The following is a 19,736-nucleotide window of genomic DNA, read 5'->3' as shown; positions in this document are numbered from 1 at the left end:
ATTACCCTGATTTACAGGATGGCATCTGAAACGAGTATCAGGACTGGTCTCTTGTTTCAATGTTTAATTTTTGATATACAGGGAGTGATACAGAGCATACTATGGCACCATTCTAAAGGGAAATGAGAGGAAAGGCAGTGGGGTAACTCTTTTAGATTCAGATTTTTTCCTAGATCACAGCTGAATGATGGGTTATTTAATACAGCTACAAAAAAAAAAAAACCAAAAAAAAAACAACTGAGAGAGCGAGAGAAGCATCACCTATGTCAAGAGAAAGTACGTGGATATTTTGGGTTCAGCTACTACTTTCTGAGGCACTTCACACACTGAAAGTGTCGAGGCAGAATCAGCACCTAAGTAGATGCAATCAGGTACTGACATGAACAAAACTAAGGGCAGGCAATATCACCAAACTGGTACCCATGGAAAGGATCAAAATGTAAACTTAAAAAAACCCCAAACCCATGCCTAAAAAATGGTAGTTCCTATTACTTGTGAAATAGTTGGAAATTTTTAAACTTTGAATGTGATAATATGTTGTACCAGTCCAGCTTTAACTGCAGCCAGAAGGACATCGCTGTGCCAGGAATCATTTGTATATGTGATACAGGAGATCCTTAAGCTTATTTCAGTGTTTGCATTAAATTGCACTCTTTTCAAATGAAAAGCTTAAAGGAAAGAAAGTTTCTGCAAGCTATTGGAGTCACTGAATTTATTCAGACAGGCTCTTTGTAGGCTTCTCAGCACACAAAGCAATACAGAAAGAAAAATCCCCATTTCTTTCATCAGGATTTTTATCTCTACTCTTTTAATATTCAATGGCAAAATGAATTATACTACAAAAAGGCTTGGTGCCTTTCCTCAATAACCCTGATCCTGCATGATACTGAGCTTCCTTGAAAGACAGCTGGGGAACATCAGTAGGGAAATACTTGATGTTTTGCAAAAATGAAAAGATGACCAGATGCTAATGAGCAAAGGTGGTGAGTGAAACCTGGGGATTTAAACCCACTGATTGATTTCAAAAGCATATAGCAGAATGAGGCAGCAGACAGCATTGACTCCACTGCTCTGCTCTCCTTCCAGCCACTGTGACTGAGGCCACACTGAGCTGATGGACAGGACTTATGCCATCAGGATGGAGGGTAGAAATCACTATTCAAACACAGGTACCAGTAAAACCCACCCAGGACACCTGTACTGAGTAAACCCCTGGAGACTGCTCATGTGTGAATAAACAACATGACCATTTATTTCAGTTCCTGATGACTCTAGATTTGCTTACACAAAATGAAGGACCATTTTCCTTAGTGACATACTACAGTACATATATTAAAAAAGCAAAAATTGCACTTGGGACTTACAGATCAATTGATATGCTCTTAAATACATGCTTCTTTTTCTTTCCTGTTCTCTAATGAGTTTATAATTTAATCAGAGAAACTGCTAGATTCCCTCCAAATACTAGTGAAAATCTCAAAGGAGAAAATCTGCTTATGCAAGTGTTCCTGTAAAACAAAGAGTATTCAAGTATGGTAAATAACTACTAGAGTCAAGAACAGTATTCAGTTGTCTCCTTAAAAGCTTGAAGCCTACATATCTTAATATTGATGGTTGGGTTCTGAGCTGAACATCAATTAAAACATTTTATATTATAAATAAAACTACAGCATTTCTATAGATTATAACTTCCCTAGGGCAAAGTTCTGGTTAAATTACAGAGGGACGTTATCATAGTGTTGCCAAGTGTATGACAGAGCAACATCGAGATTTACTCCAGTTAATCCATCCACAGACTGCACCTGCAGAATAAGGCAGAGGATGGGACCGAGTAGAGCCCAGCCTGACTGGTGGAACTGCGTGCCCGAAGCTGCAGGGTGAGCTCCCACTCAGGGCAAGGGCCCTCACCCACCCCAAATTCACCACAGCCTCAAGAGCAGTTCAGCCTCACAGCTGGCAGGAGCAGTGGGCTGACCAAGGAGACAAAAAAGCACCAACCAACCCCCTAAGTAGCAAATATATTTTACTTCAGATTAATTTATTCAGATGCTGAGATGGATTTGAATTTAGAATAGATAATGTGAGAGCAAGGAAGTGCTAAAACTGAGGTTACTTTTCATTTGTGTATTGTGAGTTAGAGAGGTTTCTATTGCAGCTGAGATGCAGTCAGAAAACCCTGGGGCTTAAATACAGAAGCTTCAAGGCGAGAAGAGTATAAAAATAAATTCCAGAGGGCTTAATAACATTGTGCAGAGACTGGATATTCTGGTGTCAGAAAGAAACTAGTGGCTCTTAGATCAAAACCTAATCATTCAAAAGCAGTAAGAGCCTTTGTTTTACCCAGCCAGTCATTCTGTTACCCACTGGGACCACGGTTTTTACAAGCATCCCGAATTACTGTTAATTTACAGTGTATAAATGTACATGTCACTGACAATATAACAGTTAGAGCAAAAATACTTTAAAATTAACATGGTTAAACCTTCAGCAGTCTGATCCAAAATCTGCTAGGAACCTTGAGCTTGACTTCAAAGGAATTATTATCAGCATTTTAGTGAACTTCTACAAAAATAGGTTTAAAACTGGGAGCTGTACCTCACTGCTTACTGCCAGGACTGTCCTTCACATGGAATTGAAGACAGGTAGATCCTGCAGACAGGTCAGGCCACCTCTGCAGGCAGCACAGTGAAAGAAACTTTCCTGAGGCTGCAGCACAGGACACCCTCTGATCCTCTGCAGCAAGGCCAGATGAGGGGAAGATGTCTGCTCTTTCTTAGCTTCTCATCCCAGAAGACTTTATTTATGCATTAGTTGACCTTTCTAGCTGTTAGGACCATCTTGCTTCAGCAGTTAATTAACACAAGTGCCATAATTTAATACAGTTAATGCTACTTTATGCCCTTTAATGTACCTTCCATTAGTGATATTATTGTAGTATTACCCTGTAAATTAAAATAAGATCAAGAATAAGAGAGGCTCTCTTTAATTAAGGTACTGGCACACTGCATCGTCCATTATTCACTAGAAAAAATCACCCTGATTTAGTGAAGCAGACCGTCAGTAAGTCAGAATTAGTTCATGTGGATTATTAGGTTTCTTGAATAATGGGAGCACAATGGGGTTGCTGAAATTGCTAACAGCCATGTTTCCTTTTTTTCATCACCTTAATAAATACACAATGGAAGTGGTAAATTGGAGAAGAATAAACAGGTAGTAATAGAGGAAGAAAGGCATTCATTGTGAGGGCAAAGGTTTTCATCTCTAATGCAACATACATCAGGCTTATTTCACACCAAAATGGAAACAAATGACAAAACAAACCTATATTAAGTGGGCCAATCTCCTGCCTGTAATTCATTGTGAAGTATTAACCACCACATAGTCCTGTATATTTAACATAGTGGCTTTAAGATAGTTGCTTTTCACTGTCATTGATGCTTAAAACACAGTGTGAAACAAATTACATTTTATGCTGCCTTTAGAAAATGCTATTATGAGCTTTGGTGATTTTAACTATACTTGACCTACAGGTTATGTTTTTCAGAAAAAGGACTAGCTTTAAAGTGCCTGCCAGCATCCTTCATCCACTACATGTCAAGCTCCTTGGTAACCTCCCTCTGTATCCTGTCTTCATGGAATAATCTAGTCTAGTCTTACAAAATTTATATAAATAGCTGGGTCTCAAAGCCCAGAATAGGAATATTGGTAGCAAAAAAAAATAGATCTGTAACAATTTTCAGTATACGTTCTCAATTAAGGAGCAAGAGCTGGAAAGCTCAGCTGGACTGGAAACAGTGGCAGAACTACTCTGGTAAGCCTTGCTTCCCTCCACTGGTTCCCATGCTCAGGCCATGCCAGGGCATATGCTGGGATTGTTGATTGGGAGACTCTGGTGGGGAGAGGCCATAAAGTTTCTGGAAGAGACAAAAAACCACCTAAAACTAGGTAACAGTGGGCTCATTGCAAGTTACAACGGGTGCAACTAAACAACCAGGGGCTGTGTACTGTAGCCCCAGAGCTGCTCAGCAGCAAGCAAGCCCTAAAGACTTTAACAAGGAAGGCTCACTAGATGTTGAAGGAAATGGCACCAAATCCCAAAAGAGCTGTTCTTCTCATTAGCAGAAAAGTGATAAGAATTCACATGAATCTAATCTAGTGAGGTACTATTACACATCAGATACTTCTTTTAAAGCACATGTCCAATTACTGCAGCATTTAGACAACAAGCATCAGCATCAGATAAGTTCTCTGTACAGTCACGCTTCATTTCTACAGATAATTTTTCACAAGACTGGTGAGCCCCAGATGTGCTCAGAAGGTTTCTGTTTCTAATTTGCATGAAATGCACTCTTTTTTAATCCTTCAGACGCTTTCTTTGATAAAGTAATGATAATCTAATTGAAGTCAGACTAAGCTCCAAACGGGTTTTCAGACAGGGAATGGGCTTTCCTTAATGCCTAAGGACCTACAAATCCTGAGCTTTGATATGATGCCTCAGTAGAGCTAACCTATGTGGAGGGAGCCCCGTGGAGAAAAGATACACATTAAATAGGTAGGTTTTCTTTATATTGAGGCTAATTTTACCAAACTATTTCAAACAGTATCTTAAGCTGTTGATGATCCACTTAGCCCTCCCAAGAGACTTCTGAAAAATAATTTACAATGTAACTAATGAGCATTGCAAGAAGAATTCTTAAAACAGCAACATTTATTTTAGATTTTCAAATGTTAGACTAGTAATTATGTACGTAGGGATATATAGTTGATGTGGACACAGAAGACTGTAACTGCATGTTAAATCTCCAGTCCTAAGAAATGTATTTTGATGATTTTGATTTTCACTGCAGCAATAATAAAAATATAGTCAGCACTGTTTTATATAATAATTATTTTTTTTCACTCAGTTCTGAGTCTGCAAAGAAAGTCCCTGACCTTCCAAGATAGATTAGCTTTTATGTTTGTTTTGATACTTAGACTCTCTTAAAGTGAAAAGTTTTTTAAAAAGGAAGTCTTAAACCCCGTATAGGAGAAACAGAGAGGGAACAAAAGGTATATTAGATTGGCAAGTGAATTGCTAATAGAGGTGATCCCACTTATTTCCTCTGAACAACTTGGCATCTGAGACCCATACAAAGGGACTACCCTCCTGCTTGAGGGCATCCGTCAATTGCTAGTTTGAGCTGGGAACAAAATTTCCTGATAGGAATGTCACTGCAGTTATTATTTTTGGGACTACAGCACTTGATACCAGCCACCACTTGCCCTAGAGGGAACCATTTGTCTTGAACCCAGCTGAATAATCATCTTTGTTATATTCAAATCAGTCTATCTAAAACACTGTTGGGTTTTTTCCAATTTAATTCAGTTTCTCTGCATTTCAGAGCTAATTAAAGTAGAAGGAATGGGCTCTAATCTCCGCTGCTTTCCTTGTTCACACCCAGATCTAGTGGGACGGGTTTGTGCCAGGGTTGCTGTGTCAATCACAGCTCACATTAGAGGCCTGGAAAGGTCAAATGATAAAACAGAATCTCTGTTTTTAGTTAACTGCCACTGGATAAGACTCCAACTACATGAGAGAAGAAAGTGTTCAACTGCTAGGATGAATTCCTGAACCAACACGTAAACCGTCCTGTCTGTGAGACCCAGGGCTCAAGATCCAAGGTGAGTGCCAGCAAACACCCAGACCTTGTGCCACTGAGTCAGAGACAGCAATGGCCTTCAGCTGAGCCAGATTTCCAATGAACACTGGCAGAAAATATCATCTTCTTTGGGAAAATAAACAGTTTTGAATACCTTCTCAAATCAAACACATATGCCTGTTTCTAAAGTTATATATTCTCTTACCTTCCGTACACCCTTATGTCTGAAATTGCATAAAAGTAGCGTGCCAGGTGTTGCTCATCTACATATATTTCACCAGTTGCTGGCCTAAGCAGTCTTATCCTCAGATCTGTGATGGTAAAGAAATCTCTTAACTTCTTGGTGGTGTCAAGCTGGCCATAGAGAGAAGCCATGTTATGAAGCCGAGGTCCAGCAAAAAAAGCGAATCTGTCTTTGATTTCAAAGTGGATTATTTTGCTATTTGTCATGTACCCAGTAGAGTATTCCTCTGTGCAAATGATTTCTAGGACTGTGTGCTGTGATAAATCCCTCACTGATTTTGGATCCATGTGAAAAGCATCTAAGCAGTCCGTGGCATAGTATTGGTAGGGCTGCCACGTTCGTCCATAGTCGAGTGACTTCTCCAGGATCATTTGGTCTGGACGGCCAGATTCAAAGGTGATGACTATGTTATCTGTAAGCTCAATGGTTTTGTTCCAGGAGAGTGTAATATTAACATGAAGAGGCTTCGGATAGTCCTTCCAAGTTGTGGACTGCCAAAATGTGGAGGGATGCCTTCCTTCCAGATCGAACATCAGCTCTGGAGGATGAGCCAGTTCTTGGGTACTTGCATCACATTCATTATTGCACATGTAGGGATTCCCCTGGAAAAGAGCAAAGCAGTGTTACAAGGGGCACCACAGAGGTGAGTGTGACATATATAAGATGTTTCTTAACTAAGGACTGCTTTTCTCCAGGAGGGAAGCCAAGAAAGAAAAAACAAACGCCTGCAAGTAATAACTTTATCTTAGTGAGATTAATCCTGGCTGTTTTACCTGTTGAAGTAAAAACACAACATAGAGAATACCCTTGTGTCTGTACTGTAGATATTTTTCTTAATATATGTTAAAGAAACAAGCTTATTTACCCTGAACAACTTGGACCAGAGATGGAGTCACAAAAGACTAAGAACAGTATGCAAGTCTCTAATAGCTCAATAATTCCAGCTCTTCTTAGAAAGACGCAGCAGCTAAAGAGGATATCTTTTTAAAACAAGCATGTTCCTCAGAGCTCTGCCCAAAAAAGTACTGATTTTTAGGGCAAGTGTATTTTGTTAGCAGGGCAGCCTGTGTGTACTCAGTATGAGCCAGTATTCAGTACACTTTCAAGTTTCCTTTCACCCAGGTGGGAAATTTATCATGCTTAACCAGCTCAACACTGCCTTGCCTTACAACGTTTACACTTGCAACCAAAAGCCATTAGAAAAACAGTGCTCTGTCAGCTCTGGGACTTGATTCAGGTATCTGCCATCTTATTACGGGGTACCAAAGTACTTCAGAAAAGACTTTTCATGAAGCACCAGGTTCAATTTATCAGGACAAGATAATCCAGCATTTGATTAGGTGGGAGATGTCAGTGGCTCCAGCTGGAACACTGCCAAGGTGGCAGGAGCTCTGAACTGAGGGTTGAGTTAAAAACAGCAACAAAAAAAAGCTTGCCAACAGTGCACAGCTTTTACTGCTGCTTGTCCTCTGAAGCAAGGTGAAAGTGAATTATTCTCTTTCTGGCCTTTTGATGCATTAACTTTCACACTATAATCTTCTGCTTCTTCACAAAAGCTATTTTGTCTGCAGATTGGGGATATCTTGCAGCAGTTGCCAAGATATCAGACCCTGTAGGCTGCACTGAATCACGTATATCTAATTTCAGCTTTCCACAGTACGTTAGTATTTTGCTACTTGTTCATTCTGTGTTTGTTCCAGAAAGCAACTGCTGCTCTGTATCCTTCCCTCCACCTGACACTCAGATTGTGGAAGAAGCCTCTATTCACTGATAGTCAGCACTGCTGGGGGAAAATACCCACATGCCTATACCTAGCAGAGCTTGATGAGGTCATTAATGTAGCTCTCATTGTCATTATTCAGAGCTCCCTGCACCTGCTCTGAAAAGAGAACAAGCCCTGGCATGATGATCAACCTTTTCTTTTCTTGTAATTGCAGTTATACTTCTCTCCATCTCAAAGCCTGAGGGCAATGAAGTGATTCAATGCTATCCAGTGTGGAAAACAGGATTCAAACATGAGCTTCCACCTTGGCCACTGCTCTGCTCCTTGATATACTCCCACAAAACACAAGCAAAAGAACTTCTGCACTCACTTTGACCCCCCACTGGCAACTTCTTCTTACCTGTGTTGGAAAATGCTATTTTCTTTCTCTTTCTTGTTAATACAGCTGAGTGCTAAAACTGACAACGATTCACTGGGACTGGAAGTTAGGGAAAAAAACTACACGACAACAAAAAGGGATGTTTGAAAACCAGCTGTAACTGGAAATACTCTGCAAAATTTTGTCTATAATCTGTTACAGCTCTGATTTCAAGCTCACGGTTGCTATTTCTATGCCTTCCTTTTGAATAAAACAGTGAAAATTAAAAGTAAGCTTCAAGAAGAAGAGAGAAAACACAGAATTTTAAAATATTTAAGTTCCATTGAATATATCAGATACAAATGGTAGAATTTGCTAACTTACACAAGCCTATTTTCCTCAGGGAAAATATACATATTGTGAAATCTGCAGGATTCCAGATCCTTTGGCTATATGTAGATACTGGTTTATCAGGAGATGCTCAGATTGCGTAAGTCACACCTGTCTGAGGTTGCCCAGAAAAATCTGGTCACTTAGATCTGTGTACCTCTAATCTATATGCTTTATGCTTCTGCTTTGGCAAAAACAACTGCACTGGGCAGTCACAGGTATCAGAACGCAACAAATAAATGCTCCTGTGCAGCCAGACAGGTGCATTAAGCACTGCTGAGGGATGGCTTTAGTTTTCTGTCCCACAAGCAACCGCTGAGTCTGTTGTGACTCTTTGTGTTAAAAACTAAAGCCACTCTGATCCCTTAGTCCCTGGATGCTGGAGGAAGCATGTTTTATGACTTCCAGCAGCTAACCCAGGTTAGCTGGGATGTAGTGTTTCTCTCTCTGTATTTGTTGCTTTATTTTACTCCCTTTGCCTTTTATCTTTTACGTTTTAGCAAAAGCTGAGGTGCCAACACAATCAGAGAATACCTGGGAGAGGGGCTCTAAAAACACCCCACAAGCTGATGTGAATACAGTATGACATTGAGAGCTGGCAGCACTAGCTTGCAACTGAAATGCAGTCTACAACTCTGTGCACAGAGATTTTTAGGGAAAGATGAGATTATTCCAATTAATGGCAGAGTATTGTGAGAAATAGACCAAAATCACAGTGCTGTTGTGTCCTCCACCTGGAAACTTTTACCAGTGGTAACAACAGTGCCACAACCTGCCACTGAAACACCAGGGTAAGGACATCACTGCAAATGAGAATCCTAATAAAAGCTTCGGGTATATCCTCACCAATAAACTTAATTATTCTTTTAATTTTATGGCACAGAATTCTCTTTTAAGAGGTGAAAGATTTGATGACACCAAGATAACCTGTGTGGAGTTCAAGTGCTTGAAAAAGAAAATAAGGAGAAAAAAAATCTAAGCTGATTATAAGCCAATAAAATAAGTGTCCTGAATTTTAACAGGAGAAGAGAAATTATGAGTTTATGTAAATTCCCCTCTGTCTACTGACATGGCAATTGCTGATGTAATTTTGAAATATTTAACATAATTATTGCTTCAGAGGCTTGGAATCAGGTTCCCATTTTCTCTGCTTGCAACTTGGCTTTCAACTGCTTCTAATTAATCTTAAATGTAATTTGCATGGTAAGTCATACTTACATTACCAAAACAGTCTAAAAGGGTCTTACTCTACACAAATGTCCCTTAGTACATGTTATTATGAAAACAATTAATTTAACTGGGATTAGTTACATATTTTAATGCCTTGATCTCTACGATAATCCTCTTTAAGACTTTTGTCTCAGTAAAATGAATACAACAACGACAAACTTTGTCCAATTTGTGAAAACCAAGCTCAGTCTGTGTTGAGGCCATCTGAAGGACCAGAGCATTAGCATCTCTAAGTAATTTTGTGCCTAGCAGGCAGCTGTAAACAGATCTTCATTTAAGCCTTCCAAGAAGCAGCTCTTCAGTAGGACGAGGTGGAAAATATTTATAACTTTTCAAAATTATATTGAAGCCATGGGGGGAGTTCTAAATAATTAAATAATGATAAATACTTCTAAACACTTTAGTGCCAATTAGCATAAAAGGTAGCTGAGTCTTTCCCGACACCACAACCATGACTACCAACAAGAAACCTTCTATTTTCCTGTACAGCAATGGGAGATTGATTAGATAGCTTCTTGCAGGCAAGCAAATTAAGCAGCTATTTATTTTGGTTTTGGCTGCTCATGGAATTGAAAGTACTACTGAAACTACTGCCGTGGTCTAAGTGTTGGCTTTAGGAGGAGGTACCTGATTTGCAGGCACAGTGAGGACATGTGGCTGTATCACATGCCTTGATGACACTCAGCCCAGGCTGGAAAAAGCAGAGTCACCTGAGAAGCTCCTGAGTGGGGCTGACTGGGCCCAGTAGGTTTCCCCTCGACTAGCTGGCTTTAGTTTGTTTTAGCACACAGCAATGTCTCTTTGTGCCAGCCAGCTTGAACTTTCATAGTGGTGTTGGAGGTGCCCTGCAAATGTCCCTGTCTGTGATGGGGTGCCAGGGCTGGCTTTGCTCCCCCTGGGCAGCAATGTGTCCTACCAAAAGCCTCTCCAGGAACAGCACACTGACCCTAGGGTGAGGATTTAGGTCAAAACCAGATGTCCAGCAGCAGTGTGACCTCTGAATGTCAGCAGGGGAGCAGCAGCAGTGCTGCAGCTGCTGTTCAAGGGCTGCAGTTTGAGTGCTGCTGCTCAGGTGAAGCCTCTGGTCTCTCACCTGTGCAGCTCCTCAGTGGCACCCACACAGGCTCAGGGTTTGACTGAAGATGTTGCTCCTTTCAATGTGTTCCCTGTCCACATTAAGACCTCGTGGACTTTCTCACTCAGGAACAAAGACAGAGGGGCTTAAATCTTCGGTAGCGTGAAGACTGGAAGCTGTATCACAGATTACATGCTGTAATGGACACCTAGCTAAATCCCCACAGAGGATTATTACTTGCATTTTCAGACTGCTGAAGGCTGCTGAGGTCAAGCTGGCTAAGACTTTAAGAAGAGCCAAAATAAATTTTCAAGAAGTGAGTCACTCCAACTGATTTTTATACCACTGCCACAAGGTAATTAGATCAGATGCACGAGACAAGAAATAAATACAGCCTCACTTATGTCTGGAGTGTGGCTGTGTGGTAAATTACCACATTCAAGTCACACTTTTAGAGATAATGGAGTATTTCTGTTTTCCTTTTCAAAAGATCATTACAATTAATTCACTTGGTGCATGCTGTACATTGTAGGTGATTAATTAGACAGTAATAGCTAACAGCAGCAATTGCCCTAATGCTTCCATTTTGCATGTGGGTTCTAACCAGGAATTACTTGTTTACTGTGACAGAGCCAGATTATGAAACATTAATTGTGAGATACTACTACACCTAATAAGGTGTTGTTTTGCTAAAGGCAAACAGTCAGTGAGGTGGAGGACTGGAAAGGTCCAGGATCTGGTGCATGATAATTGATGTTATCAAAGCCACTACATCCATTAGCTGGTTTGAGAGCATCTTGGTCAATGTCTGCAGAATTATTGCTGTGATGGTGACAGGAATGGCTGTAGACAAGAACATTTTACCATCAACAGCCTTTCATCACTGCAGTGACAGCATTTTAAGTTAAAGTGATTTAAGTTAAGAAAGAAAAAGTGCTAAAATCTGAGTGGAAGATTTGATGCTCCTTCAAGAGCTCCCAGGCGAGGGCATCTGGATGCCCAGACTAGCACTTTGAACTCTGAGCTGCAGGCTGAACAATGTACATTCTTCAAAATGAGCAAAAAAGAGAATAAAAGCATGTTTAAATCAATACCTTCTGGGGAGACTTAAAAAGATTAAACCAGGGAGGATGTGACTGGCCAAAAATAGACAATAATGCTTAACAACTTCATGGACTTTTAAGCCTAGAAGTATATTGTAGATTATGGTCCTGATCCTGAAACAAACTTGGTGTAACAAGGCCCTTGTAACTCAGATTTAAAAAAGGTATTTAAGCCTCTAAAAATCTGGCACTTTGCTGTGTGGCACACAAACCTAGCTAATTATTCTTCATGACAACACCTCCACAAGGTATGGATTCTTATACCAAATTTACATATAGATGCAGAATTAGAGAGAAATGCTTTTGCATGATGAACTCAGTAATCCCTGATTATATTGTATTGCTGCTTGCAAAGCCTTTTGGTAGATCATGTGAAGGTATTCCTGGCATACAGAGTAGTTCTCAGATTACTGCCTCTTTTCAATACTATGGATTGAAAATGCTGCATAGGAGAACATTTAATATTTGCAGGACCAAATGCATTGGTGCATTTGCAAAGGCATTTACTTCCTAGCAGAACATTCTCTATTTTTAGTAACTTTAGTTACTTTTTGAAAATGATTTTCAATTTATGAGTCAAATGGAGTTTTGTTTCCACTGAAATATTTCTACGCACTTCTGGGGAGTAAAAATCCTTCTTTTCCTCACTGGTAGCTTTCTGCTGCTGAAACTGTCTCTGACTTGGCAACCTTGCTGATGTAACTTTGGCCACTTGATCCTTCTGGCATAACCTTATGGCAGATCTTACTGGCACCAACCCCAGTGTGGTTTTGTTATTTCAGAAACTGTGTTCCTCTTGCATCAGCAGGTATCTGGCAACATAATCACTTTCCTATTTATAGCTTTTGCAGTGTCATGCCATGCCTGATGCTGGGACCCCACTGTGCTGAGCTCTGGCTGAACAATACAGCAAATGTTCCAAGAAAAACAGTTTCTTTTATACCAGATGCATACCTGGATTGAAGAAACTGAAACCCCAGGGGGTGTAATACCCCCTTCTCTCAGAACAGTGGCACTTGTCCTGGCTAAAGCAGCCCATCCATGAGAGCACTCCTTGGACAAGGCAGCAGAGGTATCCATTTCCAGCATCCTGCTCAGCTCAGCATTTTTGTCTGAGCCAGTTTTCCAGCCATCCTGCTGCCCTGCAGGAGCTCTGGCAAGGAAATAGTGCAGGAGATACAGGGGGTGTCCTCAGCTGGGAATAGCTTATGCTGCCAGTAACAACAGCTTGGGGTGCCTCTGCCTTAGCTTTTGTGTTCTGATACAGCTCTCATCTTGCTCATTTTCTGATTATTTTGGACTATCCATGGATTAGAATGGGAGCCATTGAGAAGGTAGAAAGAAGAAGTCTAAAACATTACAGCTGAAAGGTGCCATTCCTGAGCAAGGAAAAGCCAGCCCACAGGGAAGTCAGTCCATTATTATGAACAGATGTTATCAGTGATCACAGTGATCATGGAGGGAATGTGAGAATCAAAATCTGAGAAATGAAATCATCCTGGTGGGGACAGGAGAAATCAGCGTATTGGGAACACTACATTTTTTTTTTTTTCCTTGGTTTTTTTTTGTTCCTTTGTTGTTATAAATGATTGTGTTCAGTGTTTTGGTCCAAAAAAGAAAACTGTGCATACTAAAAAGTCTGAGGAACAGGATTTGATAGCATGGAATACCCCTGCAGGCCTTAATGTCTCCCCTCTCCCAACCTGGGAGCAGGGTTTGATGTCCCTGACCAGCCCCACCTGGGCCCCAGGCCAGACCCTATTTAAGCTCAGGTCTCTGCTCTGATGCAGTGCTTGGCTAGAAGACTACTGGTACTACCAGAAGGGATGCAACAGCTGGGAATGAAGTGAAGCAGTGCAGATAAATTGACTGGTTTAAGGGCAACATGAAAATGCACCCTAAATAGTGAACAAAGAGCTAAATTATGTCTGTGCTGTTGTACTCATGCTTAAGTGGCTAAAAGGTCACTTACATACAAAAATAGCTACTTGCATGTGCAAGTGTTATTTATGTTGCAGAAGACTACTCAGGGAATGTTGTGTCTGTTGGACTTAGACACAACCATTTCTGTCCCAACAAAATGAATTTCACTGCACATGTCCCCCCAAGGCATCATTACAATTTTATTCTTACAGAGAGCAGCAGGATTGAGGACAACAAATTCAGATAATTTCCTTTCTGACAGATGTAAACATAGCACCTGCAAATGCTTACCCTCGTCTGCACTGCAGGTATTGCTGCTGCAAACTCAACAATCTAAATTCGGGTATGAAGAATTCTGTTTTTTCTACTGGCAATATTTTATTTCCTCTGTATTTACACATCTGTGTGAGCATGCTTTCATTTTTAATTTGTTTTGCCCGGTAATTTTATTATTTCCTGAAAGTGGAACTGTAGAATATGCTACAACTGGGAAGTACAGCAGTGTGATGGAAGGCATACCTTGTTATGTCATTGTGATTGTATGTTTTATGTTTTACTCTGAATACTGGCTGACTGTGTTGGTGCAGATAGCCAAAGGCACTGTACCAAGCTATTCTGATTGACAAGAAGTTGATCCAAAACTATTTTCATGCATAGAGAAGCACACTCCTTTACTAGGAACTAGTTAAAAGGGAAACGAACAAAACTAAATCCCAAACCTTTCCTAGCTTTGTGGAGGCAGAGTTCTTGTTTAAGTATTCACCCTCAGAAGCAAGATCTTATAATTTATTTCTCACTTGTGATTTTCACCAACTTAAAAGATGCTATTTGGTGCCTAGATGTGCAGCTACACAGTCATTCTGCAAAATCTGTGGGATATTGACTATGAATTATGGCAAGACAATGAGCAGAAGAAAACCAAATCCTCCACGGTATTCATTAATGGTTGCCTGTGACAAACCACTGTCAGCTTTAATAGTGTTCCTGGGGTGATTCTTGCTTCCTCTGTGGGAGACTTTTGAGATTGCTCAAGAGGATTCCTAAGTAGTAGCAATAGTTAAATAACTTTCATCAAATGTAATGCAAAACACAGTTAGAAAAAAATTATTTTCGGTTTCATTTTATTTCTTCATAAAGAAGTAATCTTAGAACAGATGGTCTAATCAAATACCTGCACAACCTACACTAAGTAATGCCTATATTCACTAGAGCATTACCAGAACAGTGAGCTGATGTTTTACTAATCACCCCAATGGGAGAAATGCTGAGTGCCATTCAATAAACAGTTAATTTCCCACCGCTGGACTAACTTTTCCTTTGTTGTCATTGAAGTTAGGCAGCCTTTCCAAGGCAAGGCAGGCTGTCTTCCCCAGCTCTGACAGTCCTTTATTTTGCATATTATCACACCAGTTTGAATAGGATGCAGTGTAGTAGCTGTGACTGAGGATAGCAAAACCAGGTCACTTAAAACTGTAAAAAAACTTTCAATCCACGTTTATGTAATATTGCATGTTGATGTAATGTTTTCCATGCTACTTTTTAGCTCTAAATCTCCAAATGACTTACAACCATGTTCAGCTGCCCACAAAGTTACAGGTGCAGGAGATCAGACAAAGAGGTGAAGTAATTAGTGCTCAGATTAGTGGTGGCTAAGCCAGACGCTCTTCCTTTGCCTCAAGGGCCTTTTTTTCCAAAAGAAATTTTTTTATTAATTTTTTTTTTCAAAGACAAATCTTTTAATTAATTCTATGGCTAATGCCATAGAAAAAAGTGCAAAGACAGACAACAAATAAAAAGGACTAAAGAGACAGAAGAGAATATTTTCTTGCTAGGGATGTTTCAGCTGTGTTTTTGGGACTGTCTGCATCTGCAGACACTGCTCATCCTACTCCAGAGTGTTATTGGTTCTGTGCTCGTGGACCTCAAGCACATTTGTATTTCTACAATAACTTTAATTTTACTTCTGAGTCTTAACATCAGTATTATTATTTTTTACACTTTCGGACCTACTAGTATGTCGATTGCCATTTTTAAGAAGTATTAGAGCTGATGGATTGACACTGAATGCCAAATATCCCAATTAGAATTGCTGATGTTATGCAGAAACACTGTTCCTAATATCTATAACCCCCCCGCCCTCCTATCTTATTGCTACCAAACCTGCACTCTTTTCTGTTGAATTTGGGAAGTTTTTTGTTGCAGGATTCCCAGGCTTAGAGGACATTTGCATGTATGTGAACCACTTAAAGGAAGAATGAAAAAGAACATAAACAATAATGACAGTTGTAAGTGAAATCCAATTTCACCTCATGTCTCTTAAAAGGTGGACCACGTTGTTTTCCCTTCATTTGTGTTTGTCAGGATGATAAAATAAATATTTTTAATGAGTCACAGTGTATACCTACATAATGTGGAATTGTTATAGAGACAAATTTGAATGTTGAATTTCATTATACAGTGAAGGGATGTCTTATTAGTATTCACAATGAATTGTGTGATGTCTCTCCACATTCAAATTAAAGTACATAGTGCTTTGAAAAAGAATAAAGTCACTCATCAAATCCACATTAGGATACTGCACCAATATAAGTAATTCAATCAAAAAAAAAAATCCCCACATATTATCTTTTGAGGAAGAGTTGCAAACTTTGTGATAAACTGGTAATTTTCTCAGTTCTGTGCTGGAGAATGTCATGTAATTTCCTTTATGACATATGTCCATAATAAAAAATAACCACACAGCTCTGAAAAATATACAGTGACTTCCTAAAATCATTACTACTGTTACCTGCAAATTTATACTTCAGGTATGGTATGTACTTGCACTGCCTCCTAACAACCTGTCACTTAAAAAACTTCTGTCATCACAGCACACTGGAATATGGAAAAGCCCAACTGGTTGTGTGGCAGGGCTGCTGAAAGGGGAAGGGAAGCAGCTGCTCCTGTCCCATGCAGAGGGCAGGGTGTAATGTCTGTGTGATCCCTGCTGCTGCCTCAGGTGGGCACCTCAGAGCAATGGGATAAAACCAGTCCCAACAAGATTTCATAGCCTCAGGTACTGTCCCAAATGACACAGAGTACCTCCCGAGCCTGAATGAGAATATTTTACCTAAAGTAAAACAAGAGCATCTCCAAGTGCAAGAAAGGCTTAGGATAAGGTATGGAACACTTTGGATTAACTCATCAGATGAGTAGCATGCAACCAGCTCCCCTGAACTGAGGCAAACTTGCTTCCTGGGTTGTTTATAATGTAATTCAAATCTGAAGAGGCTTCTTTCCCTACAGAGCTGTGGCATGACTTCTGCAAGCTGGGGTCCCCCTCTGAACCTCTGCATGCCTCCAGTGTAACCAGGAACAGTCCTGAATTCATGGCACATGAACTGGGCTAACTCAGGTAACTTTGTTAGTAAGACCAGGGTAGCCTGGGCCATGCAGTGCTCTGGGCATTTCAGTGCTGCTTGTCTCTGGGGGTGTTGGGCTGCCAGTTCTGTTTCTGGGCTATTAACCCCCCACAGAGATGAAATCTGCATGTGCACGCTAGGACAAGACAACTGTAACTCACAAACATTGTCAAATGAATATGACCTAAAAAGTATTTGACTTTTGGTAAGCATTAGGTAGAGGAGTTCCTCAGAAGAGACTGAATGTGATTTTTCTATAGTGGTAAAAATAGACTTTCTATAGTTGCCTGCTGGGATGCCTGAAGGTAAAGTTTATGGACAGGGTTTCCTTTTATCCTAATAAATTTCAATCTATTACAGAGCAAGCTGATAAGAGAAGCTCTAACTATGCTTCTTTCCACTGTACCACCCTGGGAAGTAATAAATTACAGCATATTATGTTCCCTATCAGTCCTACCCATCACACATCTTACAGAAGATGTGATAAAGAGAAACACCTTGGCTGGAGTAATGCAATTAACTGCTGCCATTTGAGATGTGAAAAATTACATTCTCTTATTCCAGCCTGTCTAATTTTGAGCAAAAACACTGTTTAATGACTTAATGGTTGACTTTATGCCTACTTTCCAACAGACTCTGTTTCTTGCAGTAGGTGCAAGCAAGGTCAAAACCTTTCACCAGCCTGCAGTGTCCTGGCTGTGCAGCCCAGAGGTCGGGGTGCTAAGGGACAGGAGAGTACTGGGACAACCCAGCTCCACCTTAGCTGCTGCCTCTGTGAGGGGCACAACAGGGACAGCCCCTCCCCAACACTTGGATGTGCTTCTGATGTCAGGTGGCAGCTGGGCAAGGCAGCATCTGAAGCCAGAAAGGGATGAATATGAGAGATATGCCTCCATGTGTTCCTACAGGGACTCAGTGATTTAAACAAGCTAGCACTGCTCAGCATTTATCTTTAAATGGAAATTTAGGTTCCAGTTAGTATGAAAGGAGCTGTATGAAATGCACTTACTAGAATGAGAAGTATCAGTTTATAAAATGAGTCAGTACTTGTAAGGGTGCAAAAATAAAAGACCTCAGAGCAGGTGAGGTATTCTCTCACCTGACAGAATTTAAGGCTGTACTGTGCTACAAACCAGAGCCATATGCCCCTTTCTTTAAAGGTATGCAACATTTACATTTTGTCATATGAAAAAACCTTTGCATATTGCATCTGAGTATTTCCAGGCCCCAATAAAGTGTTTTACGGATAAGAAGTGGCATAGCTCTGCTTTTAACAATGTCTTTAGACAGCATACAAAATCACCCTTTTCCACATGGCCATCTGTGATATGTTAATGCAAAAGTAAAAAAGGAAAAAGCAACTTCAAAAGATATGCCCTTGGATTTTTTTAATTTTCATTTCTTCTAATTTTTCACTGGGCATTTACTGAAAATGCTGCAGTGAGATCAATGGAAAATAACTCCAAGTTTTAGCTTATAATGGAAGTGAACATAAGGCTGTAAATAATTTTAAATGGATTTGAGATTATTTTTGTGAATTCTTTTATACAGCACTTGAATGCACGAGTTAATAGTATTTTGTGGGCACATGCAAGTTCAAAAAGCTGGTCAATAATTAAAATATATATAAGAAAAAAGCAAGCCTCTTAAAGCATCTTTGATTTTAATAACTCACAGTGACATAGCAAGGTTATGGAAATTATGTATTAATCTAATTTATTCAAGAAGCTGGAGAGATACTTGTCTTTGCATAGGAGCTATTAAAGAAAAAAATCTATTGTTTACCTCTCATCTCCTTGCAAACATTTGTGACTCTGTATCTCTCTACTTATCTGTATATATTCTGCAACACTGTACTGACTAGCTTTTAATCATAAAATCAATTCCTCCATGTGATATTATGCCTACTCAAGTTCCTTCATATTTCTCAGGGTGCTTTTCTAGACTTCATAATTGTTATTTTGCAGATATAGGAGAAACTCAGAGTCACAACTATATGTATATGGATGTGTGTATATATGTATATATGTATGTGTGTGTATATATATATATATATATATATATATGTGTGTGTGTGTGTGTGTGTGTGTATATATAATATATTTGTAACATTTTCTTGTAGGGTCCTGTAACCCTCCAAACCTGGAGAAACTGCCTGCACACTTGCAGGTGTCTGAACTTGGCTGATGCCAAAAGTTTGGATATGGAGCTCAAAAATAGAAACTTCTTACTTTTTTTAAATCTGCAAGCACATAAGAAAATCATTTAAAATTCTGTGTTGAATACATGAAGGGATATTTAAGTAGTTATAAAACAACCCTATGCCATAAAAAATATTTTATTAGGACTTTATAGTTTATTTAAATTCTCTGAAGTTTCTTTCAATGAGGCAAATCCTATCCAGAGATTCAATTAATTTAATTCCTAGACATGAATTTGCTGAAACCAACAGATGTTCTTACTGAAAAAAACGTGAACAGCAATTGAACAAAAGCTCCGGGAGGTATCCCAGTGCTTATGAAGCCCCAGATAATTCTGTCACCTCCCAGCAGGTTTTAACTCTGCACACATTGAGCTTCTCCAAAGCTGCTTTGCCATCAGCTGCTCCCCCAATGGCAGTGGAGGAAAAAGAGGCAGTTTTCGACTGAGG

The 19,736-nt window shown here is 39.8% G+C and overlaps 1 protein-coding gene across 1 annotated transcript in view; it reads right to left on the bottom strand.

Moving 5' to 3' along the window:
- Positions 1-19,736, bottom strand: part of NTNG1 (netrin G1) — a 140,695-nt gene that overhangs the window by 78,604 nt on the left and 42,355 nt on the right. Inside the window, exon 2 of the mRNA XM_050977773.1 lies at positions 5,845-6,485. Coding sequence (XP_050833730.1) covers positions 5,845-6,485 — 641 coding nt within the window. The remainder of the gene's footprint in view (positions 1-5,844; positions 6,486-19,736) is intronic.

This window comes from Serinus canaria, chromosome 8 (assembly GCF_022539315.1).
Source record: "Serinus canaria isolate serCan28SL12 chromosome 8, serCan2020, whole genome shotgun sequence".
In the NCBI taxonomy this organism is placed as follows: Eukaryota; Metazoa; Chordata; class Aves; order Passeriformes; family Fringillidae; genus Serinus; species Serinus canaria.
This window is presented reverse-complemented; position numbering and strand designations above follow the sequence as displayed.